The 16,233-nt window shown below is 33.6% G+C and overlaps 1 protein-coding gene across 1 annotated transcript; it reads left to right on the top strand.

Moving 5' to 3' along the window:
* Positions 1-7,839: 7,839 nt before the first annotated feature.
* Positions 7,840-11,865, top strand: LOC147383335 (protein TRANSPORT INHIBITOR RESPONSE 1-like). Its single transcript, XM_086427915.1, has 3 exons — positions 7,840-8,456; positions 9,703-10,195; positions 10,656-11,865. Exons 1-3 carry the CDS (start codon positions 7,987-7,989, stop codon positions 11,451-11,453), a joined length of 1,761 nt encoding a protein of 586 aa, XP_086284041.1. The 5' UTR covers positions 7,840-7,986; the 3' UTR covers positions 11,454-11,865.
* Positions 11,866-16,233: the final 4,368 nt, after the last annotated feature.

Genomic DNA, 16,233 nt, shown 5'->3' with positions numbered 1-16,233 from the left:
CAAATCTACTATTGGATTTCTTGTGGTATCCAAATGGATTTGTAAAAGATAATCATTTAGAACTTGAAAAATAAAAGAAGAGTCGTGATTTTCTAACACACGCTCCTTGACATAGAATGGGTAATTATGTATCTCGAGGAAAGAATCTATAATTCTGATACATGCCACGTCAAGGGACGTATGTTAGATGGGGGCATCGAAAACTCATTATTTGTAAAAGAATCTATGATGATAGATCTAAAATCAACCAATCAATTTTGGATATATTGGATAGGATAAAGATGCAATTAGATATACATGTTCACACCCTTTCGTTGAACCCTATAGCATCTCAAGTCTATTGTAAGACAAACATACAATCCCACACTCTTGTCCAACTGCACAACTTGTCAACAAGAGTCTAAAATCAGTACAACATCTAGACCATTGAAATTCTATGATCTATCATCTTCATAATCAAGTCTAATCCCAGAGATTAGGGTTACAATGGTCATTTTCTATATGGGGACCCATCCAAGTCTCTTGTACTTAAGCCACGTGTCGATTAGTTTTTCTTTCGTTAATTAAGATAAGAAGCAGGAAAAGATTGAGGAAAGTTGGTAGATTTGTGTGGAACTGAGCAGATTGGTCAACTACTTCGACAAATGGAGATGCGACACGTGTACTCGATTTGACAAAAGATTGGACATCATGAGTGAGTCAGGTGGTACAGGGACTCCTTTTAGGTAGATTCGTGTTTTACGTCAAGACCCATTTATTTGGATATAAAGCTTAAGGGGCCTTAGAACACGCTTTGTATGTAACCTTTTTCTCTTCCATCTTTAAAAGTGAAGAAAATTTTATGTGACTTGGACCCCACCACCGTTCCCATCCTTCAAATTAGGTCTTATGTCTTTTACTATCTGCCGTCTTAGGGCATCGAATATGTTTTTATTTTTATTTTTTTATATATCAAAGTGGAAGAAAATCCATCAAAGATAAATATAAGGAGTTGTGTGATTTCCTCAAGATTGAAATTAAGTGTATAAAATTTTCATTAGGTTTGTACTCGGCTAACATGGTGAGGGCATCGAATTGAACTGATTTTTTTTTCGGATGATCTTCCCATCATAGAGATAACTCTCACAAAAAATCAGCTCAATCCGAAACTTCTAACCCATATTTTGAAAAATTATTAATGTTACATTGTTTTTACATATGTTTTTTTTATATGTCCCTTGATCCGCTCATATATATATAAATATATAAAGAGGGGTGTATCCTTTTAAAGTACCACCAACAATCAATAGTTAATTGGAAGGTTCATACAATTTTCTTATTAGTTGTGATAATCTGATGCCCCCTTACGCCCTCATCACAAAATCATAGTTTGTTTGCCCCGGGATACACAAGAAAAGATATTTATGATTTGTGTATCCTAAGGCAAGTGATTTACAATTCTATGATGAAGGCATATGTCAAAGGGGGGCATTAGAAAATCATTATTCTTTTCTTTTAACTAGTTAGTTAATTCGCTTAGTTTCATTGTGAACATTAGTCAAGTCTCCACTCATGCTAATTTACCTTTGAGCCAAAGCTCGTTGCTTCTATATATGCCTTACACATTAAACCATCTAATCACGCCATGCCATGTCCTAGGGTGCCTGATGTGCATTAATATGTAAGTATAAAGTGGGGGATATCCATGATAAGTCAACAAAAAAAAATATTGTACATAAAAAGTGTATCATATTTATTTTATAATTATAAAATTATGATTCTTCCATTCAATAATGCTTGTCCATCAGTCACGTGGGTGATATTATCTGGTGAAATCTTTTTGTTCGTGAGAATTAGATTTATCAATGGATCAAGTCATGCCCAAAATTTAATTCGTATTGATCTGATAACTACATTTTCAAAAGGATCTAGGTTTTGATAAAGACTCGATCTGATAAGACTCCAATTTAATAATTTATCAAATTGGTTTTAAATCAATTATCCCTCAAATAATCTATTTTTATATATTATTTAGATAAATGATATATATTGCATGTTGTGTATATTTTTATTAAGCAGTTAAGATTGATATAAAGTTTTTTAATTTTTATCAGGAAAAATACATAAAATAATGATTTATTGATTCTCCCTCTGACACACGCCCCTGACGTGGCATGTGCTAGAATCATAAATTCATTTCCTCGAAATATACAATTGCACATATTTACGAGAATGCACAATTATATGTCTCGAGAGAAAAATTCTATAGTTTCGACTCATGCCACATCAAGGGGTGTATGACAAAGAGCGTTAGGAAATCGCAACTCAAATATATATCACATTCAACTGTGTCTAGACCTAAACTTATAGGTCCATCAAATTTGGATTTGGTACAATAACCCAATTCATCGAGATTCCCACTTACAACAATATAAAATCAATACGAGACATCTATAAAAATTTTACCTTTTATGTAGTTCATAACACCTCAAAATCGCACCAATCAATTACGGTAGATAAAGTTCTTTCTATAATATTTTTTGTTATAAAAAAAAGTTACTTCAGAGACTGTTAGAAACCGACAAATAGTAATAAGTGATGAGAGGGAGAGGGAGAGTTTTGATTGAACTCTTCCTTAATATATTATAAAATAATAAATAATTAAAGATTAAGAGAAATCGAGGTAACCATCACATGCAACTGCAACTGATGTGATAAGACAGTCAAAAGTTTTATTGTTAATTATCTCTTAATTGAGATTTGTATTTTTTAATATTTAACATATACTATTGCCACACCAATTCAAATACACAAAATTAGTGTGGCAATAGTAGATTTATTAAAGAACTCTTGTTAGAATGTATACAACATACAACAAAGTACAAAGACCCCCTTGAGGGGAAGAGAGAATCCCGGAAATCCAAGCGTGGGCGTATTAATTATTTTAATTATTTTATTTCTTAATTTTTTATTAATCTCTATTGTATGATTTAAATAAAAAATACTGTTTACGTGCTAACCAGCTCACATTACAATAATTAAATAATATATTTCAGTAAAAAAAAACTCACATAACAATTATTTAAATTTAAACAATTAAATAATGAATTTCATCGTAATAATTAAATAATAATTATACATTATATCAATAAGACACTTTGATGCGAGTTCCTCACATAGAAAAAGTTATGTGAACTATTCCCACGCCGACATGTCATCATAACCACGAAATTGTTATATATATATATATATATATATATATGAGAAAAGATTGCATGGATTGAGATTAACATTTGAACCTCAATCACTTTTGATTTGTGATCTAGATTGGGTTTGAAAAAAAAAAAATATTTAACTAGATACTGAGTTTTGAAAATTGATGATCACTTAACTCCCAAATTTAAAATAAGAGTTGTGCTGGGGTGACTTCAAGCTGAAACCTTATATCACACTTCTCGACATGAAAGTGGATAAGAATTATAGATGCTTTTTTACTTACATCTTGATAAGAGTATCTATGGTTCTCATGCATTTTCAAGTCAAGAAGTGCGATATGAGGTTCTAAATTGAAATCACTTTAGCATTATTCTTAAAATAAATTCAATGTGATTTTTTTTTTTTTTTTGAAAATTCATAAAATTTTCACATTTTATATACACGTGATACCTAATGGTGGCATGTGATCCATAGAAATAAATGGTCATTCGGTCTATATAACCCCATCTCTCTGTTTTTATATGTATATAAGTTAGGTTTGACAATCAACATAGAGCTAACATGTTTGTCTTATATGACTTAAAATCAGTTAAATGTGAAATTTCAAATCCCATAAAGACCATCGATTTTTAATCAAATCCAATGACTTGGGTTCGTGTACCAAATTCAAATTTAATGGACCTCAAAGTAGTTCAGGCATTTGAGTCGTTATTTCGTGATGCCCCTTTTGACATAGTCCAATAACAATCAAATCATGTCTGAACTAAGTCAAACCTAATTTGATGTATATAGAATTTGAATAAAATTCCATATGTTAAATAAAATATAACATAATTTATACACTTTCTCATATTTTCTCAAATCTAAATTTATTCGATCTCTAATCGAAACCTATAGGAACCCAAATCGTCAATCCAAATCCACGTGATTCATTTCCAATTGAAATCATCTTTTATGAGTCTTAAAAAAAAAAAAATTAAAATCAATAATTATTATTTTAATAATAAAAAGTCATCATATCTATCCACTAAAAAAAAAAAACATGAATGCTAACATGGTCAAAGCCCCACAAGACTTTTATTGCATCAAGCATTATGTACTTGAAAGATAGTAAATCTGTACCTCTAATGAAATGTCACGGTGTCAGTCTATTTATGCTTTACCACACCTTCTCATGGGACAGCTCGCATGAACTTGCTCTCCACTTAAAACGGCTAGTCACAACTTACGAAATCAGATTGAGAACTCGTTGAGTCAACTCGAAACTTATTTGAGTCAACTTAACTCTACTAAATTTCTAGATGGTATCAACTCTGTGGAATTATTTTTTATTTTAGATATTTATAAATTTGGATGAGTCAACTCAAAACATTACTAAGTCAGGTAAAGAATTTGATGGTAAATTTAAGGGTCATTGAGTTGTCTCTACTCAACATGATTTTTAAACTCGATATTTCATCTCGTCTCGTTCAGCTCTAATACCGAATCATTTCAAATGAATTTTTCGATACATTTGAGACATCTCGTGAGACAAATCAATAAATTGAATTGTGACTCGTAAATCTCAATCAAAAAATGATTTTGTGAGTTGGTCTCGTTCAATTCTGATACCAAATTAACTTAGGCTATACGTCTCAATCTTGGACGAGTTTAAAAATATACTACTCAGTGGACATCAGCCGAGTCGAGTTTTTAAACTATGATTTTAAGTCTAGAATCTAATTTATATTTAGGATTCGGGTTTATCACACGAGACATACAAGATTGATGATATTGTGGGCCACTTTATTAATCTAAAAAGAAGAGTATTATAATTATAATACTACTGGTAGTATCTTATTATTATTTTTTAAATCTTTCCTTTGTATGGTTGAGAATAGAGTACGATGGAGACAAACGCTGCAGTTGCCATCGATAGAGACGCCAACCAAAGTAATCCAAAGCACATATTAACGGTCTAGATCATTCCAGTTCCACCACTAAATCTCAACCGTCCATTTTTAACTCTTTACCATCTAAACTGAAAGGACCGCTGGACAGGTAAATTGTACAGCTTCCCAATTCCCATACTACTGCTTCCATTGATTAAATTATCAAAATATCCTTTAAATTTGTAAACCGAAAGAAGTTTATAGTCTTACTAGTAAGGGTAATTATGTCATTTCATAAAGAAAATCAATAATTCAGTTAATCAGACTGAGAGAGGAGGAATTACGTACAGGTGTACTTAATAAGTGACGTATTTTTATTTTTAAAAACATTTTAAAAGGATATAAAATATACAAAATCGTATATTTTGGGAATATTAGAAGTACGTAATTTCTTAATTCTTATTCTGTTTATAGGAATTTAGTCATATTTTATCATCTCGAGAAAAAAGCAAAAGTATGATATTTCAAGTTTGAATATCCAGTATGCTACGATTTGGTGGGTGTGATAACGGATTTTGTTCTTCCATTCATTCCACTCCGAAAAAAAAAAAAAAAAAGAAAAGGTCAAGATTTCTATTTTTGAGAGTAATTTAAAAGATGTTTTAATTCTTACCATTCAAGTTCTTTTGGATCTTTCTCTTGTATTTATCCTCTCAACAACTTTTTTTTTTAACTTCCCAAAGTACTTTTCACATACTTGAGAGCATCACGTTGGATAGATAGGAATCATAGATGTTTTTCACTCATATCTCGAGAAAAGTATTTATGATTATCGTACACTTTAACGTCAGGGTGTGTAATGTGAGGTCCAATCTTATGGTCACTTCAACATTATTCAAAAATAATAATAAATAACACTTTTGGATTTCATGATCTAGATTTTGTATTATACGTACTAGAAGACGGTATGTGCAGATGCATACGTATCAAAATGACTTATTTATAATTTAAAATATTGGTTCAAATTTTTTTTTTAAGATACTAAAAAATTATATTTTTGTAATTTTGAAAATAAAACAACACAATTCTATATAGGAGCAGAGCCATAATTTTTCCCATGTGGGGGCAACTAAGAGTATAATTTTTTTTGTAGGGACAATTTAGAGTGAAAAAAATATTTTGTGGAAGCAACTAAGAGTTTTTTTTTTTTTTTTTTTGTGGGGACAATAATTAAAGATTTTTTATCCGTCGTTAGTATCTGTTGCAATAACTCATTAATCTATAGACTTTTAAAATTCTTAAGGGGGCAAGTACCCCTAATGTAAATTGCCCCTGATTCTTAGGTCGTGAATTGTAATTTTTTTAATTTTTTTAAATCCTAATTATATTAAATTTAAATATAAAAATTTGAGCATTTATGATTATTCATATTTGGGTGTCGAAGCATTTCTACTCCACCTTCTACCATTGTAATAGTAAAGACATAACCTTTTTTCTTGTCTGATTATAGGTTTTTAAAATAACGGTCACTGAGCAACTACATTTAAACAGATTGATTTTATTGTCCTGTTGACATTGCGTTCCATCAATCGTCTAAAAATGTTACATGGAACTAGAAAAAAAAAAAGTATTACAAAAGAGCCACTAATGTAACTGAACTTCACTAAGTATAATCAAACTATTTCAATCAACTTTCTCTTGATTTATTATTTATTGGATCTACTCTTACATTTTTTGCGACGAGACCATTTTGGATTGGTGGTGATCAACTCTACAATGCTCAACTTAATTTTATATTTTATATTGTTTCATAAATAGTAATTAGTTTTGTAATTTTTTATTTTAATTTTGTTTATTAGTCGCATAATTTTTTAATATCTTATCTTTTATTACTTCGACAAGATTTTAGCTACTTAGAAAACATAAATACAACTCCTAGAGGAGGTCTAAGTATCTAACAACACACACGTCTCTGTGCGTCATGCACACACACATACATATATAAATTTTAAAAATAATTTTTCTTTTAACATATTTTATCTTATTTGTTAGAGTTGTGATCTGACGCTCTATTTCAGTCGTTATTTGTACACTCCCTTCACATAATCGTAAATCCTTTGCTCCGAGATACATAAGGACAAAGATTTGTGATTCTCTAAATTGTTAGACAAGGAGCGTACAAAAAAGAGTATAAAATTATCACGATTCTATTTGATACTAATCACAAATATTTAAAATTTTATAAATTAAAATAAATCCAAATCACTCTACATCACATAAATCCATTGACCTTAGTCTACTCATAAGTCTAATTTAAAAGACCAAAATACCCTTGTTCTCATTGACCTTGATTTTATTCTGTATTTGGAGTGTTATAAGAAAAGTTGACATGACATTAAAGATGCATAAAGCATTTTACACACCATTTTTGAAAGAAGAATTGAATTTTCAAAAATTTTCTTCAAATTTATCTCGATAAATTGCCGATACGATATTTTCAATTATACACTTGAAGAGTTAAAGTTCAAAGGCCTCCTTTTATACGGTTTTACGCTTCCGTATAAAATTTTCTAATGCGACTGCGTTTCATTTCAAATGGATAAGGACGCCTCCTCACGACAACTCACCGTTAATCTAACGGTTAAAATACAACGAAAGACACCTGTCAATATTTTAATCGTCGATCAATTAAACCACACTTAACACGGGATCATTCAACCCCGGTTAAGTGTGAACCAAAATCGGTCATAAAAGAAAACTTTATCCTCCCAACCTCCTTCGCTGTCTCTCTCTCTCTCGTTCTCTCTAAGCTCGTTAATGGCGTTGCAGATCTCTTCCACTATAATCGCCAAACCCTAAATCTCTCTTTGAACTACAAAGTTTGAAATCGCCATTACTGTGATATTGAAAGCTCTGCAACATGAAGCTTGCTTTAATGTCGTATTCATTTCCAGAAGAAGTATTAGAACACGTTTTCTCCTTCATTGATTCCGATAAGGACCGAAACGCAATATCACTGGTCTGCAAATCTTGGTATGAGATCGAGAGGTGTTGTCGACGAAGGATCTTCGTTGGGAACTGTTACGCTGTAAAACCCAGTATTGTGATCCAACGATTCCCAGAGATTCGATCTGTTTCGTTGAAGGGGAAACCACATTTTGCAGATTTCAATCTGGTTCCAGAAGGTTGGGGAGGGTATGTTTATCCTTGGATCGTGGCCATGGCAGATTCGTATACGTGGTTGGAGGAGCTTAGGTTGAAGCGAATGGTGGTTACAGACGAGGGTTTGGAGCTGATCTCGAAGTCGTTTAAGAATTTTAAAAGTTTGGTTCTTTCTTCTTGCGAGGGTTTCACTACTGATGGATTAGCCGCCATTGCTGCAAATTGCAGGTTTTTTTTCTTATTTTTTTTTTAGTTATCCCTTTGTTTTGGGTTTTTTTTTTTCTTACTTATTTTGGGTTGGCTGAGCTGAAGCCTTAGTTTGATAGTAAACTGCGTGGAAAGATTTGATTTTGTGTGATTTTCTGCTTTAGTTGACTGTTTTTTTGTTTTGATTTGTAGTTTTTCTCTCTTATATCTTTTCTATTTCTACTCACTTTGATTATTTTGTCACCCATTTTTAGTAGATTGAGCTGAAACCGTAGTTAAATGATGATTAGGTAGGTCATTTGTGGTTTGTTTATGAAAATAGTTCGTTTCGTTACCTTCCTGAAAAAAAAGTTGATTCTGTGGAAAGAGTTGATTTTGTGAGGTTTTCTGCTTTATTTGACTGTTTTGGTTTTGAATTGGAGTTTTTCTTTCTAAGATCTTTTCTATTTCTACTCCTTTCGGTTATTTTGATCCCCATTTTTGGTTGATTGAGCTGAAACCCAAGTTAAATGGTGATTTGGTAGGTCATTTGTGGTTTGTTTATGAAAATAGTTGGTTTTGTTACCTTCCCTAAGAAAAAAAAATTGGTTTTGTTCAGGTGGTTATGTTTTTGACATATAAAATTAGGAATCCATGATTCTGAAGCTTGGGTTGTACTTGTGATTCCCCTTTGTTCTTTGAGAGATCTATTGGGAGGGTTAGCGTTTGAATTGGTAATGTGGAAAATCTAGTCAAGATCAATTGGTCGCCTTTTCTTTCGTCTTTTGTTTTATTATGGACTATTGTTAATGTGGGGTGCATCTCATATTTTGGATGCTTGTTTCTTGGAGCATTGTGGGTTCTTTTTGGATTCCCAGATTGTATTTTTATTTATTTTTTCCTTTTTCTCCTTTCTTTGCATTATTGCAATAAATGGAATGGCTTTGTTTACTTCATTCTTTATACTATTCTTTGGTGTTTTACATTTTTGGGATTGTACTTATTTGAATTTTGGGTATCCCATTTGTTGGAATTAAAAGAGAAGTTCATCTTTACTGGTTTGAATTACTGATTCTGTTCATATCTGCGATTTGATTATTGATTAGTGAAATTCTGTTTCTTCTCGCGTTAATGAAAGTATGCCCCAGATAAAAAAGCAAATAAGAGAGAACTAGTTGACGTAACATTGAATTTCAGTAAGAAACTGGTTTCATTTCATAATGCAGTCCCACCATTACAATTTTATTTCAAATTCTCAGCTGAATTTGGTGGGTGCCTGCTAATGCAGGAATCTGAAAGAGTTGGACTTACGAGAGTGTGAAGTAGATGATCGGCGTGGCCATTGGCTTAGCCATTTCCCCGAATCGTGTACATCACTGGTTTCCCTCAACTTTGCGTGTCTCGAGGGGGAGGTAAGCTTCTCTGCTCTGGAACGCTTAGTGGGTAGGTGCACGAACCTGAGGACTCTTCGGCTCAATCATGCCGTGACCCTTGAGAAGATTCCCAACCTTCTATGTCGGGCCCCACAGCTTGTCGATCTGGGTACAGGTGAGTTCTCGGCTGATGACCGGTCCGACCTCTACTCGAAGCTTTCTGGTGCCTTTGCAGGATGTAAGGGGCTCAAGGGTTTGTCTGGGTTCTGGGCGGTGGCCCCTGCCTATCTTCCAGCTGTTTACACGATTTGCGCTGGACTGACATCTTTGAACTTGAGCTATGCTGGTATCCAAAGCCCTGATATAATCAAACTTGTTAGCCAATGTCGGAATCTGCAGCGTTTGTGGGTATGCCCATTCTCTCCATCTGCCAGTGTATTATTTTGAATGGGGCTAGCCTTACTGTCTTACTAAGGGTGATTGAACTCACATTGTGACATCCAAAACCATGATCCGATGCCACAGGGGTTTAGAGAACCAAAAGTCTATGAACTTTGATAATAAAAAAAGTTATTTTTCACTATTGAAATTTAATTTTAATTTTAAGTTTGGGAGTTCTGTAGCCATCCATTTTCAGCACCTTGGATCAAGTCCAAAAACTAAATTTTTTTTTATGAGTTTTTCCATGAAATATAAAAGGCTGTGGCGATGGATTGCCTATGTGGTAATCCATTTGAGCTCAATTAAATCTTACTTAGTAAGGATTTATTATTATTATTATTTTACTTATGTGTGATTTTGCATGCAATAATTGTTCAAGTGTGTTTATTGCATTTTATTTTTCTCATAAAGAAACGCACTCCTACAGGTATTAGATTTCATAGAAGATGGTGGCCTTAAAGCAGTTGCAGCATCTTGTAAGGACTTGCAAGAACTACGAGTGTTCCCTTCCGAACTAGATGACATGGAGCATAATGTATCCCTGACCGAACAAGGCCTCGTCTCTGTTTCCGAAGGTTGTCCCAAGCTTCATTCAGTCCTCTACTTCTGTCACCAGATGTCCAATGCTGCACTATTTACTGTTGCTAGAAACCGTCCAAACCTGACCCGTTTCCGTCTCTGCATCATTGTGCCTCGCACCCCCGATTACCTGACCCTACAACCACTTGATGCGGGCTTTGGTGCCATCGTCGAGCACTGCAAGGACCTCCAACGTCTTTCTCTTTCCGGTCTTCTAACGGACCGTGTGTTCGAGTATATTGGAACTCACGCAAAGAAGCTCGAAATGCTATCGGTGGCCTTTGCTGGAGATAGTGACTTGGGCCTCCATCATGTATTATCGGGTTGTAAGAGCCTTCGGAAGCTAGAGATTAGGGACTGCCCCTTTGGTGACAAGGCCCTCTTGGCCAATGCAGAGAAGCTGGAGACAATGCGATCCCTTTGGATGTCTTCATGCTCTGTTAGTTTTGGGGCGTGCAAGCTTCTTGGTCAGAAGATGTTGAGACTCAACGCTGAGGTTATTGATGAGAGAGGACCCCCAGATTCAAGATCGGATGATTGTTATGTTGAGAGGCTCTATGCTTACAGGACAGTAGCTGGGCCCAGATTTGACATGCCAGACTTTGTCTGTACAATGGATGGAAATTCCTCCTCGAGGCTGTCTTAAGTTAACGGTGATTTAATTCGAGTTCAGCAATTGTTGCAAATATTTGTATCAAGGGGAGGGTTGATCGGTAAGGTTCTATATTAGCGTCCTCTTTATATTTATTTATTTTCGGGCACTTAAACTTCAGCGATGATTGGATGGATTATAGCGAGGGTTTAGTAAAGATGGTATAGGATTGGAAGCTCAAATGCCATTTCTTTTATTATTTGGCTGAGCATGGGAGAAGAACTACTGATTAGATTAATAATCCGATTAAGTCGATCAGCATGATCTTAGTTTGTATACTTTCAATGGCTCTCACGCCTATCATTGCGTCTGTAATGTTACCTTTTCTCTTCTTCGATTGAAACGATGTTATCAGAACTTGTAGAATTCTTAGTCCATTAGAAATAAATCATATTGTGGAACAAAATTGCTCATTGGTGGTTTCTTCTCCGTCTCATTTGGAATTGAACTCGACTTAGAGATAATTTTTCACTTTGCTCGATTCTTTTGCCTCGTGGAATCATATATGGGATTTTTATTTGAATCCAGAGCAGTACTGACATTAAATGAACACAATTTTCGTATGTACAAGAGTTGGGACTCAAATGGGTCCAACAGAATCAGGGCTAACCATAACTCATCCATTTATAAAACCGTGTACTAGTATCAATTCTCATCGATCTGCTAATCCTAATTAGTAGATGTGTAGATTTCTTTTCCTCGTCGATGTCTAGAGATTTATAGGTTGGCCATTGTGTTGTTAGATGCTTGGGTAGACATTAATCAAACTAATTGTTTGTAATCTTAGCAAATCTACAAACATCTGCTTTGCAAAATCTCAAATATATATTGGATTGGTAATCTTAATTACTAGCTCATAACCATCAGTTATGTAAAGTAAGTAAAAGATCAGACGGTTATGATCTTTCATTTTCAGTATTCTTTTTCAATCTCCTAAGTGGGCCCAGTATTCTCTGCCTTTGTATCCATCAGTGTGAAAAGATGGTAGATTGGTTTAAAATTTCATTCAATTGTTGTATTTTATGGTTGAAATCAAAAGAAACATATAGGTTTCACTTTCATCAAATGGTTGGTGTAATTTTCAGAGAGACAGAGATGCCTCAGAGCCTTGAATGTTGTGTTGTGTGATAGATTCCTTGAGGACCACATCTTTTATTACCACCATTCATTCACTCTTTGTTTTCTTTTCTTTTTTTCTCCACAAGAGCTACCACACATCATATGTGAAAGGAGGGAGAGAGAGGGGGGACAGATAGTAACCCAACACAGACAACACAGACTGAACAACTGTGGAGGCATATGTAATAATCACTAATTAGTTATTTGAAATATTTATAGATTGATGGTCACGTACTTGTATTTTACCAGGCTTTCTACATCATGGTTTTAAATCTCGTCCACCGAGATGACTTGTCCGAGTTGTCTTGGTATCGTCCACCAACGAGACGAGGTTGGCAAGTCATCTCAAAGTTTTTTTTATAAATCTTATCACGACTCAAATAAATCCGATATCTCGTTCGAAGCAACTTGGTCTCGTTCATGGACAAGGCGAGACGCCAAAATGAGTTCTAAAATCATATTCTACATGGGTCTTCCAATCTGGGGAAATGGGTTCTCTTGCACTATTTTCTCTTGTTGTTTTACTTGTTTCCAAACAGGGATTGACGAGGCTTTGCCCATAGAACTTAAGCAAGGCAAGTCAAAGTGGAGGTATTATCTATAATGAGTCCAACTAAGCCTTACTAAGGATTTCACCCTCACAAAGGGTCTTGGGCTCACCTTGTTGTTGCATACAAAGACATGATCCGATGCTTCAGGGTTGTAGAGGACAAAATTCTATGAATTTTTTTTAAAAAAAGTTATTTTTCCACGTTGAATTTCAATTTTAAGTTCGGGAGTTATGTGAAAGTTCGGTAGTTGTCCATTTTTAAAACTTTTGATCAAGCTCAAAAGAAATTATTTTTTGAAAAATAAATAAATTTGAATCTGAATTTTTCGAAGAAGGTGTTGGATTACTGAGAAAAGTATTGAGAGCTGCTATTGGCACCCCCAACTTTTTGTTTTTTCAAGGATGTTTCGATGGATGAGTGGAAAAACTTACACATTTGAAAAAAAAATTGTGACTTTATTGGATGATGAACTTAGAGTTTGTTGGATGGCATTGTTTGGGCATGTAATAAAGGTCGATTATAACTTCAATTAGAAGAAATATTCAAGTTAAAAGTTCTAAAAGTTAATGAAAAAAACACAAAAGGATTTTGATAAAAACAATGAAAGCAGATATGAACTCACTCCTAATAACAAAAGACTTAACTTTGGACAGGGTGGAATGGAGGATCATGATTTGTTTCAAGAACCCCAAATTGACAAGGCTTTGTTATTGTTTATTGTTGGGATAAATGGGTAAAAGATAAAGAGTCGTGATTTTCTGATGCCCCCTAATGTCGCATGGTCGAGATACACAACTACATATCCCCATAAATATATATTGTTGTGTATCACGAGGAAAGAATCTATGGTTCTAGCACATGCCATGTCAGGGGATATGTGTCAGAGAGAGGGGGCGGGGGGTCAGGAAATCATTATTTAAAGATATTAATAAAGAGAAAATTACAATAAATGCATTCTTAAAATTTAAAAGTGCACCTCAATAAGTGATATACTAATGGAAAATCAATTCATATCGCGGCCATATGTCTCGAAGGCTAAGCACAGTACAATTTGAAAGGATGTGCAAGTTGAAGGTTGTAAGAAAGCGAGAGGATGATACAAAAGAACATGGATTGAGAGAGTGAGAATAGATATGAATACGACCAGAAGAAATTATTGTAGCTAAAATTAAATAAAGAAACATGATTCGTTCAATCAACCTCAAATTTTTGGGATAAGATGTTGACACACTTGTGGAATACAAAGAGAATCGTGACCGTCCAACCTTAGTCACAATTTAATAAAAGAAAAGAGAAGAACAAAGGGAATGAACAATGATGCTTGGGACCACACCTTCCTTAGGATACCATAATAAATGTAGAGCTATAAACTCCAAAAATAGTTTGCCCCACAAATAATATTAAGAAAATAAATTTATATCATGGATCAAATTTATTATAGAGAATTTTGGATGGAGAACATGGTGATAAAGTTAGGGTTTGGGAAAAAAAATCAGCAAAATTCACGAAATCGAAAAAAAATAAAAATTATTATTATTAATTATGAACAATATAAAATATTATTTTCATTCTGTTATTATATGGAAAAAATTAAATTTATTGAAAAAGATACCATCTTATAACTAATATCAACTTCTAAAAAAAAATAAAAAATAAAAAATAAAAACTAATAATAATAATAATAGATGGGGGAATTTTGTCACAATGGGGAGAGCGAAAGGAGAGAGGAAAGAGAACAGAGGGTGGGTCCCAAGAGTTGAAAAGAGCTTGTTTTTGCATGTAAGCACAAAGGGTAAAAATGGAACAAAAAGAAAGGACTTAAACCAGTCCTTTAAGAGTTGAACCGGTGGTCTGACCGGACCCAATTAGATTTTGTACTAAAGTTGGTTCGGTTCATATAGAAATGGTTCTTTAACCACTTTTGTTAATAGTCAAGTAGTCAACATTGAACATCTAGGTTAAGTGTTTTAAAAATACAAAATTTTAAAATTGTAAAATATATATTATTAGTATTTATAGAAGTAATCTATGAAAAATCATGTTGTATTTTTTAGTTTCGGCCAAAATGAATCAAGATCCAACCAGGGTCGGAGCCAAGATTTTTTTGACGTTAATGGTACACTTGAAGAGTTTGAAGATAAATAGTTTCGGGAAGAAAATTGAGGGTTTTTGTTAGAAGTTGAAGAAAAGGATATTTGGATCATTTTTAATTAGCCTATGAGAGAAGACTTAGTCAAGGGAGAGAGGGTGAGGGCAAATAATGAGGGAGTGGGGGCAAATAAGACATGTAATTAGTTGAAAATAAGGGGTATCTCAAAGTTTTGTGGGGCAAGTGCCCCCCACTGCCTCCTTACTAGCTCCACCCTTGGATCCAACCATGATTTAAGGTTTGTTACAAATTGACGGAACTTAAAAAATATAAATATTTTTTAATATAAATATTTTTATTATTTTATTAATCCATTTGAGATATTAAATTAATAAACAAAAAATGGTTCAGAAGTGTTTTAAGTTTTAATTGATTCAATTACGATTAATACGATCTTATATCATAAAAAACCAGTCTTGCTGCCTTATCGACGTATAGGTTCCACATTGTACATTAATGTGTCAAATAGTATATGTGAGTTAATATATGGCACAGTATTTTCTAACACAAGCTTGGTTTTGAAAATCGTTCGAGACAGAGATGACTTGCTTCAGTCATCTTGGTAATGTTAGTAAATTCTTTATCTTATCTTAGATAACGAGATGCCTCATCTGAGATATTGAGTCATCTTGGCATCGTTCATGAAAAAAAGACGAGATTAAATTTGGAGATTGAAAACCATGAATACGAGAGAAAAATCCACAACCTCGAAAAAGTGATGATTATGATTGATGGAATGAAAAAGTCACTTTTCATATGTTTTCTTTTATATGGGTATTATGATACAAACCATATCACTTTAGAATATGATTATGGGGTTTTGTTAACATGTGCCCTAAAGGGCACATGTTTAAGTGTAATAAATACACTTAGGAAATTAGGGCACATGTTTAAGTGTAATAAATACACTTAGGAAATTGAATTTGTACTGAAAACCCCCTTAATTTTTTTTTTT

The sequence above is a fragment of the Akebia trifoliata genome, chromosome 16 (genome assembly GCF_017979445.1).
Source record: "Akebia trifoliata isolate Shusen 1 chromosome 16, ASM1797944v1, whole genome shotgun sequence".
NCBI lineage: Eukaryota > Viridiplantae > Streptophyta > Magnoliopsida > Ranunculales > Lardizabalaceae > Akebia > Akebia trifoliata.
This window is presented reverse-complemented; position numbering and strand designations above follow the sequence as displayed.